The sequence below is a fragment of the Sturnus vulgaris genome (assembly GCF_052056855.1).
Source record: "Sturnus vulgaris isolate bStuVul1 chromosome 38 unlocalized genomic scaffold, bStuVul1.hap1 SUPER_38_unloc_1, whole genome shotgun sequence".
NCBI lineage: Eukaryota > Metazoa > Chordata > Aves > Passeriformes > Sturnidae > Sturnus > Sturnus vulgaris.
The window spans coordinates 39554-59267 of record NW_028275902.1 but is presented as its reverse complement, the minus strand read 5'-3'; the positions used below and the strand labels follow the sequence as shown (position 1 = coordinate 59267).

General features: G+C 36.5%; 1 protein-coding gene across 1 annotated transcript; it reads right to left on the bottom strand.

Annotated features, from left to right (window-relative positions):
- Positions 1-868: 868 nt before the first annotated feature.
- On the bottom strand, positions 869-18685 carry LOC148219525 (collagen alpha-2(XI) chain-like). The gene is made up of 8 exons (XM_088157451.1): positions 18637-18685; positions 17206-17241; positions 15878-15931; positions 13578-13851; positions 9147-9253; positions 6167-6238; positions 2993-3235; positions 869-1712 (listed from the first exon to the last, which is right to left on the bottom strand). Exons 2-8 carry the CDS (start codon positions 17206-17208, stop codon positions 1560-1562), a joined length of 906 nt encoding a protein of 301 aa, XP_088013577.1. The 5' UTR covers positions 17209-17241; positions 18637-18685; the 3' UTR covers positions 869-1559.
- Between the last annotated feature and the right edge of the window lie 1029 nt (positions 18686-19714).

Genomic DNA, 19714 nt, shown 5'->3' with positions numbered 1-19714 from the left:
AGTGTCACTGGATGTCCCCAATGTCCCCAAGTGCCACCGCCTGGATGTCCCCAATGTCCCCAATGTCCCCAAGTGCCACCACCCCAATGTCCCCAAGTGCCACCACCCCATGTCCCCGATGTCCCCAAGTGCCACCGAGTGTCCCCAAACCTCCCCAAATGCCCCCAAAATTCCCAAACCTCTCCAAAGTCCCCAAATGTCCCCAAAATAAACGGGGAGGTGACATCCCCCCCAAACCGATGTGTCCTCAGTGGGGTTTGGGGACATCTGGGGACATTTTGGGGACATCTGGGGACATTTTGGGGATATTTGGGGACATCTGGGGACATTTTGGGGATATTTGGGGACACTTTGGGGACATCTGGGGACTTTTTGGGGACATTTGGGGACATTTTGGGGATATTTGGGGACATTTTGGGGACATTTGGGGGACATTTGGGGATATTTGGGGACATTTGGGGGACATTTGGGGACATTTGGGGATATTTGGGGACATTTGGGGACATTTGGGGATATTTGGGGACATTTGGGGGACATTTGGGGACATTTGGGGACATTGTTGGGGTTAATTTTTTTAAGTATTTACTTTAAAACTTGCTAATTAAAAATGATAATTCCAATTTAATTGAAATTCCAATTTAATTGAAATTCCATTTTAATTGACATTCTCTTAATTGAAATTCCATTTTAATTGAAATTCCAATTTAATTGAAATTCCAATTTAATTGAAATTCTCTTAATTGAAATTCCAATTTAATTGAAATTCCAATTTAATTGAAATTCTTTCCCAGTTTGATCCCAGTTCCCAGGGAATGGGAAATAAAGACTCCAAAATCCGGGAATTCTCCTTTTTCCATAGGAAAATAGAAATTATTTATTGGGAATAAAAATTATTGATTGGGAATAGAAATTTATTGGGAATAAAAATTATTTATTGGGAATAAAAATGATTTTTTGGGAATAAAAATTTATTGGGAATAAAAAATATTTATTGGGAATAGAAATTTATTTGGAATAGAAATTATTTATTGGGAATAAAAATTATTTATTGGGAATAGAAATTTATTGGGAATAAAAAATATTTATTGGGAATAAAAAATTATTGGGAATAGAAATTATTTATTGGGAATAAAAATTTATTGGGAATAGAAATTATTTATTGGGAATAAAAATTATTTATTGGGAATAAAAATTTATCGGGAATTTTTAAATCTCTCTCGGGGAAATTTGGGAATTCCGGGGAGGCACCGAAATTCCCGGGAATTTCCCCCCTCCCCCCCCCCCCCCAAAAAAAAAAATTCCTTTGGGATCCGGGAGAGTGGGGGAAAAAAAATGGGAATTTGGGGGGAAAAAAATGGGAAAAAATCCCGGGAATTTGGAGGGAAAATGAGGAAAAAATTGGGAATTTTAGGGGGGGAAATGGGAAAAAAAATCGGGATTTTTTGGGGGGAAATTTGGGGGAAAACCCGGGAATTTTGGAGGAAAAAACGGGAATTTTTTGGGGGGAAAAATGGGAATAAATTTATGGGAATTTTGGAGTTTTTTGTTTTTTTTTTTTTTTATCCCAAGAAACAGACGGGTCCCAGCTCGATTCCCGAATTCCCGGAATTTTTGGGAATTCTGGACGGTTCCAGGAGAAAATCTTGGATCGGGAACAGCTCCGGGCGAGGGGAGAGAAATTCCAGGAGGAGGCGCCCGGATCCGCCCTGGGACTGCGGGAAAAGGGAAAAAAATCGGGAATTTGGGTCAAAATCCAGGGAAAAATCGGGAATTTGGGGCGAAAATCGGGAAAAATCGGGAATTTGGGGTGAAATTCGGGGGGAAAATCGGGAATTTGGGGCGAAATTCAAGCAAAAATCGGGAATTTGGGGCGAAATCCAGGAAAATCGGGAATTTGGGGCGAAATTCGGGGGGAAAATCGGGAATTTGGGGCAAAATCCTGAAAAAATTGGGAATTTGGGTCAAAATCCAGGAAAATCGGGAATTTGGGGCGAAATCCGGGGGAAAAATCGGGAATTTGGGTCAAAATTCAAGGAAAAATCGGGAATTTGGGGCAAAATCCTGAAAAAAAAACGGGAATTTGGGGCGAAATCCAGGGCAAAATCGGGAATTTGGGACAAAATCCAGGGGAAAAAAATGGGAATTTGGGGAAAAATGCGGGAGAAAAATTGGGAATTTGGGGCGAAATCTGGGAAAATCCGGAATTCGGGGCGAAATCCAGAGAAAATCGGAAATTTGGGGCGAAAATCGGGAAAAATTGGGAATTTGGGGAGAAAATCGGGGAAAATCGGGAATTTGGAACAAAATCCGGGAAAAAAATCGGGAATTTGGGGCAAAATCCAGCTCAAAAATCCCTTTTCCCACTTCAGAATTCCATTTTCCCACCCCAATATTCCATTTTTTCCCACCCCAAATTCCAAAAATTCCCCATTTTCCTCCCATAATCCCCATTTCCCCCACCCCAAAACCCCTAAAAATTCCCCAAAATTCCCAAAAATCCCTATTTTTCCCCCCAAATTCCCATTTTTGCCTCCAAAATCACCATTTTTCCCCAAAAAATTCCCAATTTGCCCCCCAAAAATCCCCATTTCCCCCACCCCAAAACTCCCCAAAATTCCCCAAAATTCCCCAAAATTCCCCCCAAATACCCATTTTCCCCCAAAATCCCCATTTCCCCCATCCCCAAACCCCCAAAATTCCAAAAAAATTCCCAAAAAATTCCCATTTTCCCCCCAAAATTCCCATTTTTCCCCCCAAAATTCCCATTTTTTCCCCCAAAATCCCCATTTTTCCCAAAAAAATTCCCATTTTTCCCCCAAAATTCCCAATTTTTCCCCCAAAATTCCCATTTTCTTCCCCATTTTCCCCATTTTTCCCCCAAAATTCCCATTTTTCCCCCCAAAATTCCCATTTTTTCCCCCAAAATTCCCATTTTTTCCCCCAAAATTCCCAATTTTCCCCCCAAAATTCCCAATTTTTTCCCCCCTCTCACCCCACATCCGTCCTCCAGCGCGGTGGCTCCGTCCCCTCCCAGCTCCTCCTCGTTGGCCGCCAGGAACCGCGGGGAATTTGGGGAATTTGGGGAATTTGGGGAATTTGGGGAAAATTTGGGAATTTTGGGGGAATTTTGGGGGCAGGGCAGGGCCAGGCGCTGGCGGGCGGCGGAACTGCGCAGGCGCAGAAACCTCAGCTGGACCACGGAGAGAGGGCGGGAAAGGGAATCCCGATAGGAAAACTGCGGGAAAAAAATTAATTAGTTAATTAGTTAATTAGTTAGTTAATGGGGGGATTAATGGGGGATTAATGGGGGAGTTAATGGGGGAATTAATGGGGAAATGGGGAAAATAAATGGGAAAAATAAATGGGAAAAATGGGAAAAGAAATGGGAAAAATAAATGGGGAAAATGGGGGAAATTAATGGGAAAAATAAATGGGAAAAATGGGGAAAATAAATGGGAAAAATGGGGGAAAAAGGGGGAAAATAAATGGGAAAAATAAATGGGAAAAATGGGGAAAAATGGGGGCAATAAATGGGGGCAATAAATGGGAAAAATGGGGGGAAAATGGGGAAAATAAATGGGAAAAATAAATGGGAAAAATGGGAAAATAAATGAGAAAAATAAATGGGAAAAATGGGGGAAATAAATGGGAAAATGGGGAAAAGAAATGGGAAAAATAAATGGGAAAAATGGGAAAATAAATGGGAAAAATAAATGGGAAAAATGGGGGAAATAAATGGGAAAAATAAATGGGAAAAATGGGGGAAATAAATGGGAAAAATAAATGGGATAAATGGGGGGGAAAATAAATGGGAAAAATGGGAAAAATTAATGGGAAAAATAAATGGGAAAATGGGGGGGAAATGGGGGAAATAAATGGGAAAAATTAATGGGAAAAACGGGAATTTGGGGAGAAAAATAAATGGGAAAATAAATGGGAAAAATGGGGAAAATAAATGGGAAAAATAAATGGGAAAAATGGGAATTTATGGGGAAAATTAATGGGGAAAATGGGGAAAATAAATGGGAAATAAATGGGAAAAATAAATGGGAAAATAAATGGGAAAAATGGGGGAAATGGGGGAAATTAATGGGGAAAATGGGAAAAATGGGGGAAAAATAAATGGGAAAAATAAATGGGAAAAATGGGGGGGAAAATGGGGGGAAAAATGGGGGAAATAAATGGGAAAATAAATGGGAAAAATGGGAATTTATGGGGAAAATTAATGGGGAAAATGGGGAAAATAAATGGGAAAAATAAATGGGGAAAATGGGGGAAATAAATGGGAAAAATGGGGGGAAAATGGGGAAAATAAATGGGAAAAATAAATGGGAAAAATGGGAAAATAAATGGGAAAATGGGGAAAATAAATGGGAAAAATGGGAATTTGGGGGGGAAAAATAAATGGGAAAAATTAATGGGGAAAATGGGGGGAAAATGGGGAAAATAAATGGGAAAAATGGGAAAATAAATGGGAAAAATAAATGGGAAAAATGGGGACATAAATGGGAAAATGGGGGAAAATTAATGGGAAAAATGGGGAAAATAAATGGGAAAATGGGGGGAAAAATGGGGGGAAAAATGGGAAAAATAAATGGGAAAAATGGGGAAAATGGGGAAAATTAATGGGAAAAATAAATGGGAAAAATTAATGGGAAAAATGGGGGAAATAAATGGGAAAAATGGGAAAAATTAATGGGAAAAATAAATGGGAAAATGGGGGGGAAATGGGGGAAATAAATGGGAAAAATAAATGGGAAAAACGGGAATTTGGGGAGAAAAATAAATGGGAAAAATAAATGGGAAAAATGGGAAAATAAATGGGAAAAATAAATGGGAAAAATGGGGAAAATGGGGAAAATTAATGGGAAAAATAAATGGGAAAAATGGGAATATAAATGGGAAAATCAATGGGAAAAATGGGATAAATGGGGGGAAAATAAATGGGAAAAATGGGGGAAATAAATGGGAAAAATGGGAATTTGGGGGGGGAAATAAATGAGAAAAATGGGAAAAATGGGGAAAATGGGGAAAATTAATGGGAAAAATAAATGGGAAAAATGGGAATTTGGGGGGGAAAAATAAGGAAAATAAATGGGAAAAATGGGGGGAAAATGGGGGAAATAAATGGGGAAAATGGGGAAAATAAATGGGGAAAATGGGGAAAACTGTGGGAAAATGAGGGGAAAATAAATGGGAAAAATGGGGGGAATAAATGGGAAAAATGGGGGGAAAATAAATGGGAAAAATAAATGGGAAAAATGGGAATTTGGGGGAAAAATAAATGGGAAAAATGGGGGAAATAAATGGGGAAAATAAATGGGAAAAATGGGGGGAAAATGGGGAAAATAAATGGGGAAAATAAATGGGTAAAATAAATGGGTTAATGGGAATTTGGGGGGAAAATAAATGGGAAAAATTAATGGGAAAAATGGGGAAAATAAATGGGAAAAATGGGGGGAAAATGGGAAAATAAATGGGGAAAATGGGAATTTGGGGGGAAAAATAAATGGGAAAAATGGGGGAAATAAATGGGAAAAATGGGAGGAATAAATGGGAAAAATGGGAATTTGGGGAGAAAAATAAATGGGAAAAATGGGAAAATAAATGGGAAAAATAAATGGGAAAAATGGGATAAATGGGGGGGGGAATAAATGGGAAAAATGGGGAAAATAAATGGGAAAAATGGGGGGGAAAATGGGGGAAATAAATGGGAAAATGGGGAAAATAAATGGGAAAAATGGGAATTTGGGGGGAAAAATAAATGGGAAAAATTATTGGGAAAAATGGGGGGAAAATGGGTAAAATAAATGGGAAAATGGGTAAAATAAATGGGAAAAATTGGGAAAATAAATGGGAAAAATGGGGGGAAATGGGGATTTTGGGGAGGAAAATGAGGAGAAATGGGGAAAAAATGGGAATTTGGGAGGGGAAAAATGGGGGGAAAATGGGACAAATGGGGATTTTGGGGGAGGAAATGGGAATTTTGAGGGGGAAAAATGGGAATTTGGGGGGAAAAATGGTAAAAAAATGGGAATTTAGGAAGGAAAAATGGGAATTTTGGGGAGGAAATGGGGAAAAATGGGAATTTGGGGGGGGGGGTGGGAATTTTGGAGGGAAAATTTGGGAATTTTGGGGTGAAAATTGGGGAATTTGGGATCCTCACCCCGTGGCCGCCGCGGGAGCGGCTGAGCCAGAGCGGGGCTGGAATTTCCTGATCCTGATCCGGGAGCGGCACCTGGAAAAATGGGAATGAGAAAAATCCCGGAATTCCCAAAATCCCCAAATTCCCAAAATCCTGGAAAAATGGGAATGAGAAAAATCCCGGAATTCCCAAAATCCCCAAATTCCCAAAATCCTGGAGATCAAAAATGAGAAAATTCCCAAATTCCCAAAATCCCAAAATTCCCAGAATCCCAAATTCCCCAAATCCCAAATTCCCCAAATTCCCAAATCCTGGAAAAATGGGAATGAGAAAAATCCCGGAATTCCCAAAATCCCCAAATCCCCAAATCCCAAAATTCCGAAATCCTGGAGATCAAAAATGAGAAAATTCCCAAATTCCCAAAATCCCCAAATTCCCAAATGCTGGAAAAATGGGAATGAGAAAAATCCCGGAATTCCCCAAATCCCCAAATCCCAAATTCCCAAATCCTGGAAAAATGGGAATGAGAAAAATCCCAGAATTCCCCAAATCCCCAAATCCCAAATTCCCAAATTCCCAAATCCTGGAAAAATGGGAATGAGAAAAATCCCGGAATTCCCAAAATCCCCAAATCCCCAAATCCCAAAATTCCGAAATCCTGGAGATCAAAAATGAGAAAATCCCAGAATTCCCCAAATCCCCAAATTCCCAAATCCTGGAAAAATGGGAATGAGAGAAATCCCGGAATTCCCAAAATCCCCAAAATCCCCAAATCCCAAATTCCCAAAATCCTGGAAAAATGGGAATGAGAAAAATCCCGGAATTTCCAAAATCCCCAAATCCCAAAATTCCGAAATTCCCAAAATTCCAAAATCCTGGAAAATGGGAATGAGAAAATCCCAGAATTTCCCAAATCCCAAATTCCCAAAATCCAGAATTTCCAAATCCTGGAAAAATGGGAATGAGAAAAATCCCGGAATTCCCAAAATCCCCAAATCCCAAAATTCCGAAATCCTGGAGATCAAAAATGAGAAAATCCCAGAATTCCCCAAATCCCCAAATCCCAAATTCCCAAATCCTGGGAAAATGGGAATGAGAAAAATCCCGGAATTCCCAAAATCCCCAAATCCCAAAATTCCCAAGTTCCCAAATCCTGGAAAAATGGGAATGAGAAAAATCCCGGAATTCCCAAATTCCCAAATTCCCAAAATCCCAAATTCCCCAAATTCCTAAATCCTGAAAAATAGGAATGAGAAAATCCCAGAATTCCCAAAATCCCCAGATCCCAAAATCCCAAAATTCCGAAATCCCGGAGATCAAAAATCAGAAAATTCCCAAATTCCCAAAATCCCCAAATTCCCAAATCCTGGAAAAATGGGAATGAGAAAAATCCCGGAATTCCCAAAATCCCCGAATTCCCAAAATTCCGAAATCCTGGAGATCAAAAATGAGAAAATCCCAGAATTCCCCAAATCCCCAAATCCCAAATTCCCAAATCCTGGAAAAATGGGAATGAGAAAATCCTGGAATTCCCAAAATCCCCGAATTCCCAAAATCCAAAATTTCCAAATCCTGGAAAAATGGGAAGGAGAAAATCCCAGAATTCCCAAATCCCAAATTCCCAAAATTCCCAAATTCCCAAATCCTGGAAAAATGGGAATGAGAAAAATCCCGGAATTCCCAAAATCCCCAAATTCCCAAAATCCCAAATTCCCCAAATCCCCGAATTCCCCAAATCCCAAAATTCCGAAATCCTGGAGATCAAAAATGAGAAAATTCCCAAATTCCCAAAATCCCCAAATCCCAAATCCTGGAAAAATGGGAATGAGAAAAATCCCGGAATTCCCAAAATCCCCAAATTCCCAAAATCCCAAATCCCCAAATCCCCAAATTCCCAAATCCTGGAAAAATGGGAATGAGAAAAATCCCAGAATTCCCCAAATCCCCAAATCCCAAATTCCCAAATCCTGGAAAAATGGGAATGAAAAAATCCCAGAATTCCCCAAATCCCAAATCCCCAAATCCCAAATCCCCAAATTCCCAAATTCCCAAATCCTGGAAAAACGGGAATGAGAGAAATCCCGGAATTCTGGGTTTGGGAATTTTGGGATCTCAGAATTTGGGAATTTTGGGATTCCACAATTTCAGAATTTTGGGATCCTGATCCCCAGGAATTTTGGGATCTAAATCCTTGGGAATTTTAGGGATCCCACAAAATTTGGGAATTTTCAATCCTTGGGAATTTTGGGATCCCGATCTTGGGGAATTTTGGGATCCCAGTCCTTGGGAATTTTGGGAATTTCCTGTTTAATGGGAATTTCAGGATCCCAAAATTCCGATTTTCAGGAAATTTTGGGATCCCGGTTCCTGGGAATTTCGGGATCCTGATCTTTGGAAAATTTGGGATTCCACAATTTGGGAATTTTGGGATCCCACACTTTGGGAATTTCGGGAACCCAAACCTCAGGAATTTTGGGATTCCATGGATTGGGGAATTTTTGGGATTCCACAATTTGGGAATTTCGGGATTCCACAATTTGGGGATTTTTGGGATCCCAGTTCCTGGAAATTTTGGGATTCCACAATTTGGGAATTTTGGGATCTCACAGTTTGGGAATTTCGGGAACCCAAACCTCAGGAATTTTGGGATTCCATGGATTGGGGAATTTTTGGGATTCCACAATTTGGGGATTTTTGGGATCCTGATCCTTGGGAATTTTGGGATCTCACAGTTTGGGAATTTCGGAATTCCACAATTTGGGAATTTTGGGATCTCCCAATTTGGGAATTTTGGGATTCCACAATTTGGGAATTCCGGGATTTTCCCATTCCCATTCCAGGTGGATTTTTGGGGTGATTCCATTGCCCAGAACCGGGGGGGGACGAATTTATTTTTTTATTTTTTTTTTTATTTTTTCTTTTAAATTTTCAGGAATTTTGGGGTTTTTTTGTTTTTTTTTTTTTTCCCGGGAATTTTTCCCGGGAATTTTTTCCTGGAGACCTGTGGGAATTCCGGGAACACGCAGCTCTCCCCTCCGGCCGTGAAGTTGCAAAAAACCGGGAAAGAATCCCGGGAGCAGCCCTGGTTGGGATCGATCCAATATTCACCTGAAATCCCGGGAAAAACAACAAAAAAAAATTAAAAAAATTAAAAAAAAAAATTGGGAATGCCCCAAAATTCCCAAATCCCAAATGCCCTAAAACCCAAAATCCTCAAAATTCCAAATCCCCAAAATCCCAAAATCCCCAAAAATCTTAAATCCCAAAATCCCAATATTCACCTGAAATCCCGGGAAAAACAAAAAAAAAAAAATTTAAAAAATTAAAAAAAAAAAAAAAATTGGGAATGCCCCACAAATCCCCAAATCTCAGATCCCAAATCCCCTAAATCCTCAAAATCCCAAATCTCCAAATCCCAAAATCCCCAAATCCCAAAATCCCCAAAAATCTTAAATCCCCAAATCCCAATATTCACCTAAAATCCCGGGAAAAACAACAAAAAAAATTTAAAAAATTAAAAAAAAAAATTGGGAATCCCCCACAAATCCCGAAATCTCAGATCCCAAATCCCCTAAATCCTCAAAATCCCAAATCTCCAAATCCCAAAATCCCCTAAAATCTTAAATCCCAAAATCCCAATATTCACCTGAAATCCCGGGAAAAACGACAAAAAAAATTCAAAAAATTAAAAAAAAAATTGGGAATGCCCCAAAATTCCCAAATCCCAAATGCCCTAAACCCCAAAATCCTCAAAATCCCAAATCTCCAAATCCCAAAATCCCCAAAAATCTTAAATCCCAAAATCCCAATATTCACCTGAAATCCCGGGAAAAACAACAAAAAAATTTCAAAAAATTAAAAAAAAAATTGGGAATCCCCCACAAATCCCCAAATCTCAGATCCCAAATTCCCAAGATCTCGAATCCCCTAAAACCCAAAATCCCCAATCCTCCAAATCCGAATTCCCAAAATCCCCAAATCCCCAAATCCCCAAAATCTCAAATCCCAAGTCCCCTAAAACCCTGAATCCCCAAAATCCAAAATCCCCCAAAATCCCCAAATCCCCAAATCCCAAATTTCCCCAAATCCCAAACCCGAAAATCCCAAATCCCAAAATCCCCATTTCCCAAAATCCCTCAAAACTCCAAATCCCAAATCCCCCAAATCCCAAATCTTCCAAATTCTCAAATCCCCTAAAATCCCAAATCCCAAAATCCCAAATCCCCAAATCTCAAATTCCCAAAATCCCAAAATCTCAGATCCCAAATCCCCTAAAACCCCAAATTTCCCAAATCCCCCCAAATCCCCATAAACCCTAAATCCCCAAATCCCCAAATCTCCAAATCCCCAAATCCCCCCAAATCCCCTAAAACCTTAAATCCCAAAATCCCCAAATCCCAAAATCCTCTAAAATCTTAAATCCCCAAATCCCAATATTCACCTGAAATCCCGGGAAAAACAAAAAAAAAAATTTAAAAAAATTAAAAAAAAAAAATTGGGAATGCCCCACAAATCCCAAAAATCCCCAAATCCCCTAAAACCCCAAATCCTCAAAATCCCAAATCCCCAAATCCAAAAATCCCCAAATCCCCAAAAATCTTAAATCCCAAATCCCAAAATCCCAAAATCCCAAAATCCCAAAATCTCAGAGCCCAAATCCTCTAAAATTCCAAATTTCCCGAATCCCTCAAATCCCAAAATCCCAAGTCCCCTAAAACCTAAAATAAAATAAAATAAAATGAAATGAAATACAATGAAATACAAAATAAAATAAAATAAAATAAAAAAAAATAAAAAAAATAAAATAAAAATTAAAATAAAACAAAATAAAATAAATAATAAAATAACATAAAACAAAATAAAATAAATAATAAAATACACTAAAATAAAAAAATTAAAATATAATTTAAAATATATAAAATAAAATAAAATACAGTAAAAATAAAATAAAACAAATTAAAATGTAATAAATTAAAATAAAACAAAATGAAATAAAATAAAAAATAAAACACAATACAATAAATTAATATAAAACAAAATAAAATACATTAAAATAAAATACAATACAATAAAATGAAATAAAATTAAACAAATAAAATAAAGTGCAATAAAATAAAATAACGCAAAATGAAATAAAATAAAATACTAAAATAATATTAAATTAAATTACATTAAATTAAATTAAACAAAATACAATACAATACAATACAATAAAATAACGCAAAATGAAATAAAATAAAATGGAATAAAATAAAATAAAATAAAATTAAATTAAATTAGATTAAATTGAACAAAATAAAATAAAATGCAATAAAACAAAACAAAATAAAATAAAATAACGCAAAATGAAATAAAATAAAATAGAATAAAATAATATTAAATTATATTAAATTAAGTTAAAATAAAAGACAATAAAATAGAATAAAAGACAATAAAATAGAATAAAATAAAATAAAATGCAATAAAATAAAATAAAGCAAAGTAAACTAAAATGAAATAATAAAATAAATTACGTTACATTAAATTAAATTACACAAAATAAAAGAAAATGCAATAAAATAAAACTAAATAAAATAAAATAAAATAACGCAAAATGAAATAAAATAAAATACTAAAATAAATTAAATTAAATTACACAAAATAAAATAAAATGCAATAAACCAGAATACAATAAAATAAAATAAAGCAAAATAAACTAAAATAAAATAACGCAAAATGAAATAAAATAAAACGGAATAAAATAGAATAAAATAAACTTAAATTAAATTATATTAGATTAAATTGAACAAAATAAAATAAAATGCAATAAAACAAAACAACAGACAATAAAATGCAATAAAATGCAATAAAATAAAATAAAATAAAGCAAAATAAAAGAAAACAAATAATAGAAATAAAATAAATAAATAAAATAAAATGCAATAAAATAAAATGAAATAAAATAAAACAAAATAAAAGAAAAAAAAAACAAATAATAGAAATAAAATAAATAAATGCAATAAAATGCAATAAAATAAAATAAAATAACGCAAAATAAAATAAAAGAAAACAAGTAATAGAAATAAAATAAATAAATAAAATAAAATGCAATAAAATAAAATGCAATAAAATAAAATAAAATAAAACAAAATAAAAGAAAAGAAAACAAATAATAGAAATAAAATAAATAAATAAAATAAAATGCAATAAAATGCAATAAAATAAAATAAAATAAAATAAAATAAAATAAAATAAAACAAATAATAGAAATAAAATAAATAAATAAAATAAAATGCAATAAAATGCAATAAAGTAAAATAAAACAAAATAAAACAAAACAAAATAAAATAAAATAAAGCAAAATAAAATAAAATAAAATGAAACAAAATAAAATAAAATAAAACAAAATAAAATGCAATAAAATAAAATAAAATAAAACAAAATAAAAGAAAAGAAAACAAATAATAGAAATAAAATAAATAAATAAAATAAAATAAAATAAAGCAAAATAAAAGAAAATAAAACAAGTAATAGAAATAAAATAAATAAATAAAATAAAATGCAATAAAATGCAATAAAATAAAATAAAACAAAATAAAATAAAAGAAAACAAATAATAGAAATAAAATAGATAAATAAAATAAAATGCAATAAAATAAAATGAAACAAAATAAAATAAAATAAAACAAGTAATAGAAATAAAATAAATAAATGCAATAAAATGCAATAAAATAAAATGAAATAAAATAAAATAAAAGAAAATAAAGCAAAATAAAATAAAACAAAATAAAATGAAACAAAATAAAATAAAATAAAACAAATAATAGAAATAAAATAAATAAATAAAATAAAATGCAATAAAATGCAATAAAATAAAATAAAACAAAACAAAAGAAAAGAAAACAAATAATAGAAATAAAATAAATAAATAAATTAAAATGCAATAAAATGAAATGAAATAAAATAACGCAAAATAAAAGAAAAGAAAAGAAAACAAATAATAGAAATAAAATAAATAAATAAAATAAAATGCAATAAAATAAAATAAAATCAAATAAAACAAAATAAAATAAAAGAAAACAAATAATAGAAATAAAATACATAAATAAATTAAAATGCAATAAAATAACGCAAAATAAAATAAAATAAAATAAAACAAAATAAAAGAAAACAAATAATAGAAATAAAATAAGTAAAATAAAATGCAATAAAATAAAATGAAATAAAATAAAATAACGCAAAATAAAATAAAATAAAATAAAACAAATAATAGAAATAAAATAAATAAATAAAATAAAATAAAATAACGCAAAATAAAATAAAATAAAACAAAAGAAAAGAAAACAAATAATAGAAATAAAATAAATAAATGCAATAAAATGCAATAAAATGAAATTTAATTTAATTTAATTAATTGATTGATTAATTATTGAATGAATTATTGTCCCCTCACCGTCGGGCAGCCGGGGGTGGCTGAGCCGCAGTTCCCGGCACGTCCTGGCCGGGAATTGCCGCGATCCCGGCGGCTCCTGGAGCTGCCGCAGCTCCGAACTCAGCGAGCGCAGAGACCCCAGCAGCCCCTCCCCAAATCCCCCAAATTCCCGAAATTCCCGGAATTCCCGAAATTCCTGGAATTCTCCAGGCGGGGAAGGATCCAAGGAACGTTTGGATTTTTTTTTGGGAAGGATTTGGATGGGTAAAGGTTGGATGGTTTCGCCTGGAGGGCCCTGGAAAGGGAAAAAAAAATTAAATTTAATTTTAATTAAAAAAAAATGGGATTAAAAAATTATTTTTTTGGGGGGGGATCGAGATGGAAAATTCATCACGGGAAAAAAAAAATAAAATTTTTCCCCTAAAAAAAAAAAATCCGTTGGGAATTGTGAGAATCGAGGGTAAAAATCAACCTGGGAAATTCCCGAAATTTCCATTTAAAATTTCCTCACTAAAATCCACCCCGGGAATTCCTAAAATTTCCAGAAAAATCCACCCGGGAATTGCCAAAATTCCCAGAAAAATCCACCCCAGAATTCCCAAAAATCCCACAAAAATTTACCCGGGAATTGCCAAAATTCCCAGAAAAATCCACCCAGGAATTCCCAAAATTCCCAGAAAAATCCACCCAGAAATTCCCAAAATTCCCACAAAAATCCACCCCAGAATTCCCAAAATTCCCCACAAAATTCCACCCAGGAATTCCCAAAATTCCCACAAAAATTTACCCGGGAATTCCCAAAATTCCCACAAAAATCTCCCCAAAATTCCACCCGGAAAAATCCCAAAATTCCCACTCAGAAATCCCAAAAATCCACCCGGGAATTCCCAAAATTCCCACCCAGAAATCCCAAATTCCCACTTGGAAATCCCCAAATCCCCCAAAACCCCAAATCCCAAAAATCCCAAAAACCCCAAAAATCCCCCAAATCCCAAAATCCCCAAATCCCAAAAATCCCCAACATCCCAAACCCCAAACTCCCCAAAATCACAAAAATCCCAAAAATCCCAAATCCCCAAAATCCCCAAAATCCCCAAAATCCCCAAAATCCCCCAAAATCCCAAATCCCCAAAATCCCCAAAATCCCAAAATCCCCAAAAATCCCCCAAAATCCAAATCCCCAAAATCCCAAAATCCCCAAAATCCCAAAAATCCCCAAAATCCCAAAATTCCCCAAAAATCCCCAAATCCCAAAATCCCAAAAATCCCCAATCCCAAAACCCCAAAAATCACAAAAATCACAAAAATCACAAAATTCCCCAAATCCCAAATCCCCCAAAATCCCAAAATCCCCAAAAATCCCAAAATTCCCCAAAATCCCAAAAATCCCCCAAATCCCCAAATCCAAAAATCCCAAAAACCCCAAAAATCCCCCAAATCCCAAAATCCCCAAATCCCAAAAATCCCAACATCCCAAACCCCAAACTCCCCAAAATCACAAAAATCCCAAAAATCCCAAAAATCCAAAAATCCCAAAAATCCAAAAATCCCAAAAATCCCGAAAATCCCCAAATCCCCAAAATCCCCAAATCCGAAAAATCAAAAAAATCCCAGAAAATCCCCAAAATCCCAAAAAATCCCAAACTCCCAAAAATTCCAAAAATTCCAAAAATCCCCAAAATCCCCAAAATCCCCAAAAATCCCCAAAAATCCCAAAATCCCCAAAAAAGCCCAAATCCCCAAAATCCCAAAATCCCAAATCCCAAAAATCCCAAAAATCCCAAAATTCCCCAAAAATCCCCAAATCCCCAAATCCCCAAATCCCAAAAATCCCCAATCCCCAAAAATCCCCAAAAATCCCCAATCCCAGAAATCCCAAACCCCAAATCCCCAAAATCCCCAAAATCCCAAAAATCCCCAAAATCCCCAAAATCCCCAAAATCCCCAAAAATCCCAAATCCCCAAAATCCCAAAATCCCCAAATCCCCAAATCCCCAAATCCCCAAAAATCCAAAAATCCCAAAATCCCCAAAAAGCCCAAATCCAAAAAAATCCCAAAATCTCAAAAATCCCAAAAATCCCAAAATTCCCCAAATCCCAAAAATCCCGAAAATCCCCAAAATTCCCAAAATCCCAAACCCCAAATCCCAAAATCCCCAAATCCCAAAAAACCCCACAAATCCCGAAAATCCAAAAATCCCCAAAAATCCCCCAAAATCCCGAAAAATCCCAAAAATCCCCAAATCCCAAAAATCCCAAAATCCCAAAAATCCCAAAATCCCAAAATTCCCCAAAATCCCAAAAAATCCCCAAATGCTCACGGGGTGTCCGGGGGGCCCGGGGGGGCCTCGCTCTCCTTTGGGTCCTGCGGGGCCCTGCGGGAATCGGGGGAAAATTTGGGGGAAATTTTGGGAATTTTGGGGAAATTTGGGGAAATTTTGGGGATTTTAGGAAAATTTGGGAATTCGGGGGAGAAATTTTGGGGAAATTTGGGGAAATTTGGGGGAAATTTGGGAATTTTGGGGGAATTTTGGGGAAATTTTGGGGAAATTTTGGGGAAATTTTGGGGGATTTGGGAGATTTTGGGAAATTTGGGGGAGATTTGGGAATTTTGGGGGAAATTTGGGGGAATTTGGGGAAATTTTGGGGGAATTTGGGAATTTTGGAGGGAAATTTTGGGGAAAATTTGGGAGATTTTGAGAAAATTTTGGGAAATTTGGGGAGAAATTTTGGGGGAAAATTCGGGAAATTTTGGGGAAAATTTTGGGGAAAAATTTTGGGAAATGTGGGGGAAAATTTGGGGGGAAAATTTGGGAGGAATTTTGGGAAATTCGGGAATTTTGGGGGCAAATTTGGGAGATTTTGGGGAAATTTTAAGGGGAAATTTTGGGGCGATTTGGGGTTTTTTAGGGTTTTTTGGGGGGGGCGTTTTGGGGGCAATTTTGGGTTTGGTTTTTTTTTGGGGGGGGGAATTTTTGGGGTGATTTTGAGGTTTTTTGGGACTGTTTTTTTGGGCTGTTTTGGGGCATTTGGGGGTTTTTTTTTGGTTGTTTTGGGGTTTTTTTGGGGGGGTGTTTTTGGGATGATTTTGGGGTTTTTTGGGACTGTTTTTTGGGGTGTTTTGGGGTGAATTTTTGGGTTTTTGGGGGGGATTTTTGGGTTGATTTTGGTTTGTTTTTTTTTTGGGGGGGAACTTTTGGGATGATTTTGGGGGATTTTTTGGTTGTTTTTGGGGCATTTTTTGGTTTTTTTGGGTTGTTTTGGGGTTTTTTGGGACTGTTTTTTGGGGTGTTTTGGGGGGAATTTTTGGTTTTTTTGGGTTGTTTGGGGTTTTTTGGGGGGTGTTTTTGGGTTATTTTGGGGTTTTTTGAGACTGGTTTTTTGGGGTGATTTTGGGGGTTTTTTTTTGTTTTTTGGGGGGAATTTTCAGGATGATTTTGGGGTTTTTTGGGTTGTTTTGGGGTTTTTTTGGGGTGTTTTTGGGGCAATTTTTGGTTTTTTTGGGTTGTTTTGGGGGTTTTTTGGGGGGTGATTTTGGGGTTTTTTTTTTGGTTTTTTGGGGGGATTTTTGGGATGATTTTGGGGGTTTTTTGGGACTGTTTTTTTGGGGCGGTTTTGGGGCGTTTTTTGGGTTTTTGGGGGGTCTCACCATGGCTCCTTTGGCTCCTTTGGGCCCGGCCGGACCCTGGGGAAAAAAAAAAAAAAAAAAAAAAAAAAAAAAAGAGGGAAAGGTCAAAATTTGGGAATTTTGGGGAAATTTTGGGGAAATTTTGGGGGAATTTGGGGAGGGAATTTTGGGAATTATTTTGGGGGAATTTTGGGGAATTTTGGGGGAAAATTGGGAAATTTTTTGGGAATTTTTGGAAGGGAAATTTGGGGAATTTGGGGAATTTTGGGGATTTTTTGGGAATTTTGGGGATTGGGGAGGGGAATTTTGGGATTTATTTGGGGGGAATTTTGGGGATTTGGGGAGGGAATTTGGGGGAATTTTGGGGAATTTTGGGAAAGGATTTTTGGGAATTTCGGGGAATTTTGGGGAGGGGAATTTTAGGGATTTGAGGAACTTGGGGGGGGGAAATTTCGGGAAGAGAATTTGGGGATTTTGGGGAATTTTGGGGGAATTTTGGGAAGGGGAATTTGGGGAATTTGGGAATTTGGGATCGTTTGGGGGGAATTTGGGGATTTGGGAATTTTGGGGAATTTGGGGATTTTAAAAATTTGGGAAGGGGATTTTGGGGAGGGGAATTCTGGGATTATTTTGGGGGAATTTGGGGGAATTTTTGGGATTTTGGGGGAATTTTGGAGAAATTTGGGAAGTGAAATTTGGGGAATTTGGGAGGGAATTCTGGGAATTATTTTGGGGGAATTTTGGGGAATTTGGGGGGAAATTTGGGAAATTTTGGGAAATTTTTGGGAATTTTGGGAAGGTGGAATTTGGGGAATTTTTGGGATTGGGGAGGGGAATTTTGGGAATTAGTTGGGGGGAATTTTGGGATTTGGGGAGGGAATTTTGGGGAATTTTGGGGAATTTTGGGGAATTTTGGGAAAGGATTTTTGGGAATTTCGGGGAATTTTGGGGAGGGGAATTTTAGGGATTTGAGGAACTTGGGGAGGGAAATTTCGGGAAGAGAATTTGGGGATTTTGGGGAATTTTTGGGGAATTTTGGGAAGGGGAATTTGGGGATTTTGGGAATTTGGGGAGGGGAAACTTTTGGAAGGGAAATTTGGGGAATTTGGGGATTTTTGGGGAAAGGAATTTTGGGGAATTTGGGGGAATTTTGGGGAATTTTGGGAAGTGGAATTTGGGGAATTTGGGGAGGGAATTCTGGGAATTATTTTGGGGGAATTTTGGGGAATTTTGGGGGAAATTTGGGAAATTTTTGGGAATTTTGGGAAGGTGGAATTTGGGGAATTTCGGGGATTGGGGAGGGGAATTTTGGGAATTTTTTGGGGGGAATTTTCGGGATTTGGGGAGGGGAATTTGGGGGATTTTGGGAAGGGATTTTGGGGGAATTTTGGGGAAATTTGGGAATAATTTCGGGGGGATTTTGGGGAGGGAATTTGGGGAATTTTCTCTCACGGGGTGTCCGGGGGGTCCCGCTCCTCCCAAGGCTCCGGCGGCTCCGGGGATCCCCTGGGGAGGGGGAGACCCCAAAATTACCCAACCCAAACCCCCCCCAAAAAATCCCAAAATCCCCCAAATCCCCATTTCCCCCCCAAATCCCATTTCCCAAAAAAAAGTCTGATTTTTTCCCCATTTTCCCCCCAAAAATTCCAATTTTTTTCCCCATTTCCCCCCAAAAATTCCAATTTTTTCCCCATTTTCCCCCCAAAAATTCAATTTTTTTTCCCCATTTTCCCCCCAAGAATTCCAATTTTTTTCCCATTTTTCCCCCCGAAATTCCCATTTTTAGCTCCCCTCAAAATTCCCATTTTTCCCCAAATTTCCCCCATTTTTCCCCTTTTTTTTTTTTATTTTTTCCCCCAAATTCCCCATTTTTATAATTTTCCCGATTTCCCCGTTTTTCTCCCCATTTTCTCACCGTGTCCCCTTTGTTCCCGGCGCTCCCGGGGGCTCCGGGCCGGCCCCGCTCCCCTTTGTCCCCCGGCTCCCCGGGGGGGCCCAGCAGCCCCAGGACCCCCGGGTGGCCCTGGATTGGGGAGAAAAAATCGAATTTTGGTAAAAAATAAAAATTTTGGTTAAAATGTGGAAAAAAAATTGAGATTTGGGGAAAAAATCCGGGGTTTTTTGGGTTAAAAATGGGGATTTTTGGGTTAAAAATGGAATTTTTATTGATTAAAAATGGGATTTTTGGGGGGTTTGGGAATTGGGGTGGAACTGGATTGGGAAGAAAAAATCAAATTTTGGTTAAAAATAGAAATTTGGGGGAAAAAATGGGAATTTTGGGGAAAAAATCCGGGGTTTTTTGGGTTAAAAATGGGGTTTTTAAAGGGAAAAAATTGGATTTTTTTGGGAAAAATTGGGATTTTTTGGAGGGGTTTAGGAATTGGGGTGACCCTGGATTGGGGAGAAAAAATCGAATTTTGGTTAAAAATAAAAATTTTGATAAATATGTGAAAAAAAATTTGAGATTTGAGGAAAAAATCGGGATTTTTTGGGTTAAAAATGGGATTTTTTAAATTTAAAAATGGGATTT

Coding starts and splice junctions, on each gene's coding strand:
- LOC148219525 (XM_088157451.1), bottom strand. Junction 6,239..9,146: donor TGTTCCCGGAATTCCCACAG/GTCTCCAGGAAA, acceptor CCATTTTTCCAG/GTGCCGCTCCCGGATCAGGA. Junction 3,236..6,166: donor GCTCCCGCGGCGGCCACGGG/GTGAGGATCCCA, acceptor TTTTTCCCGCAG/TTTTCCTATCGGGATTCCCT.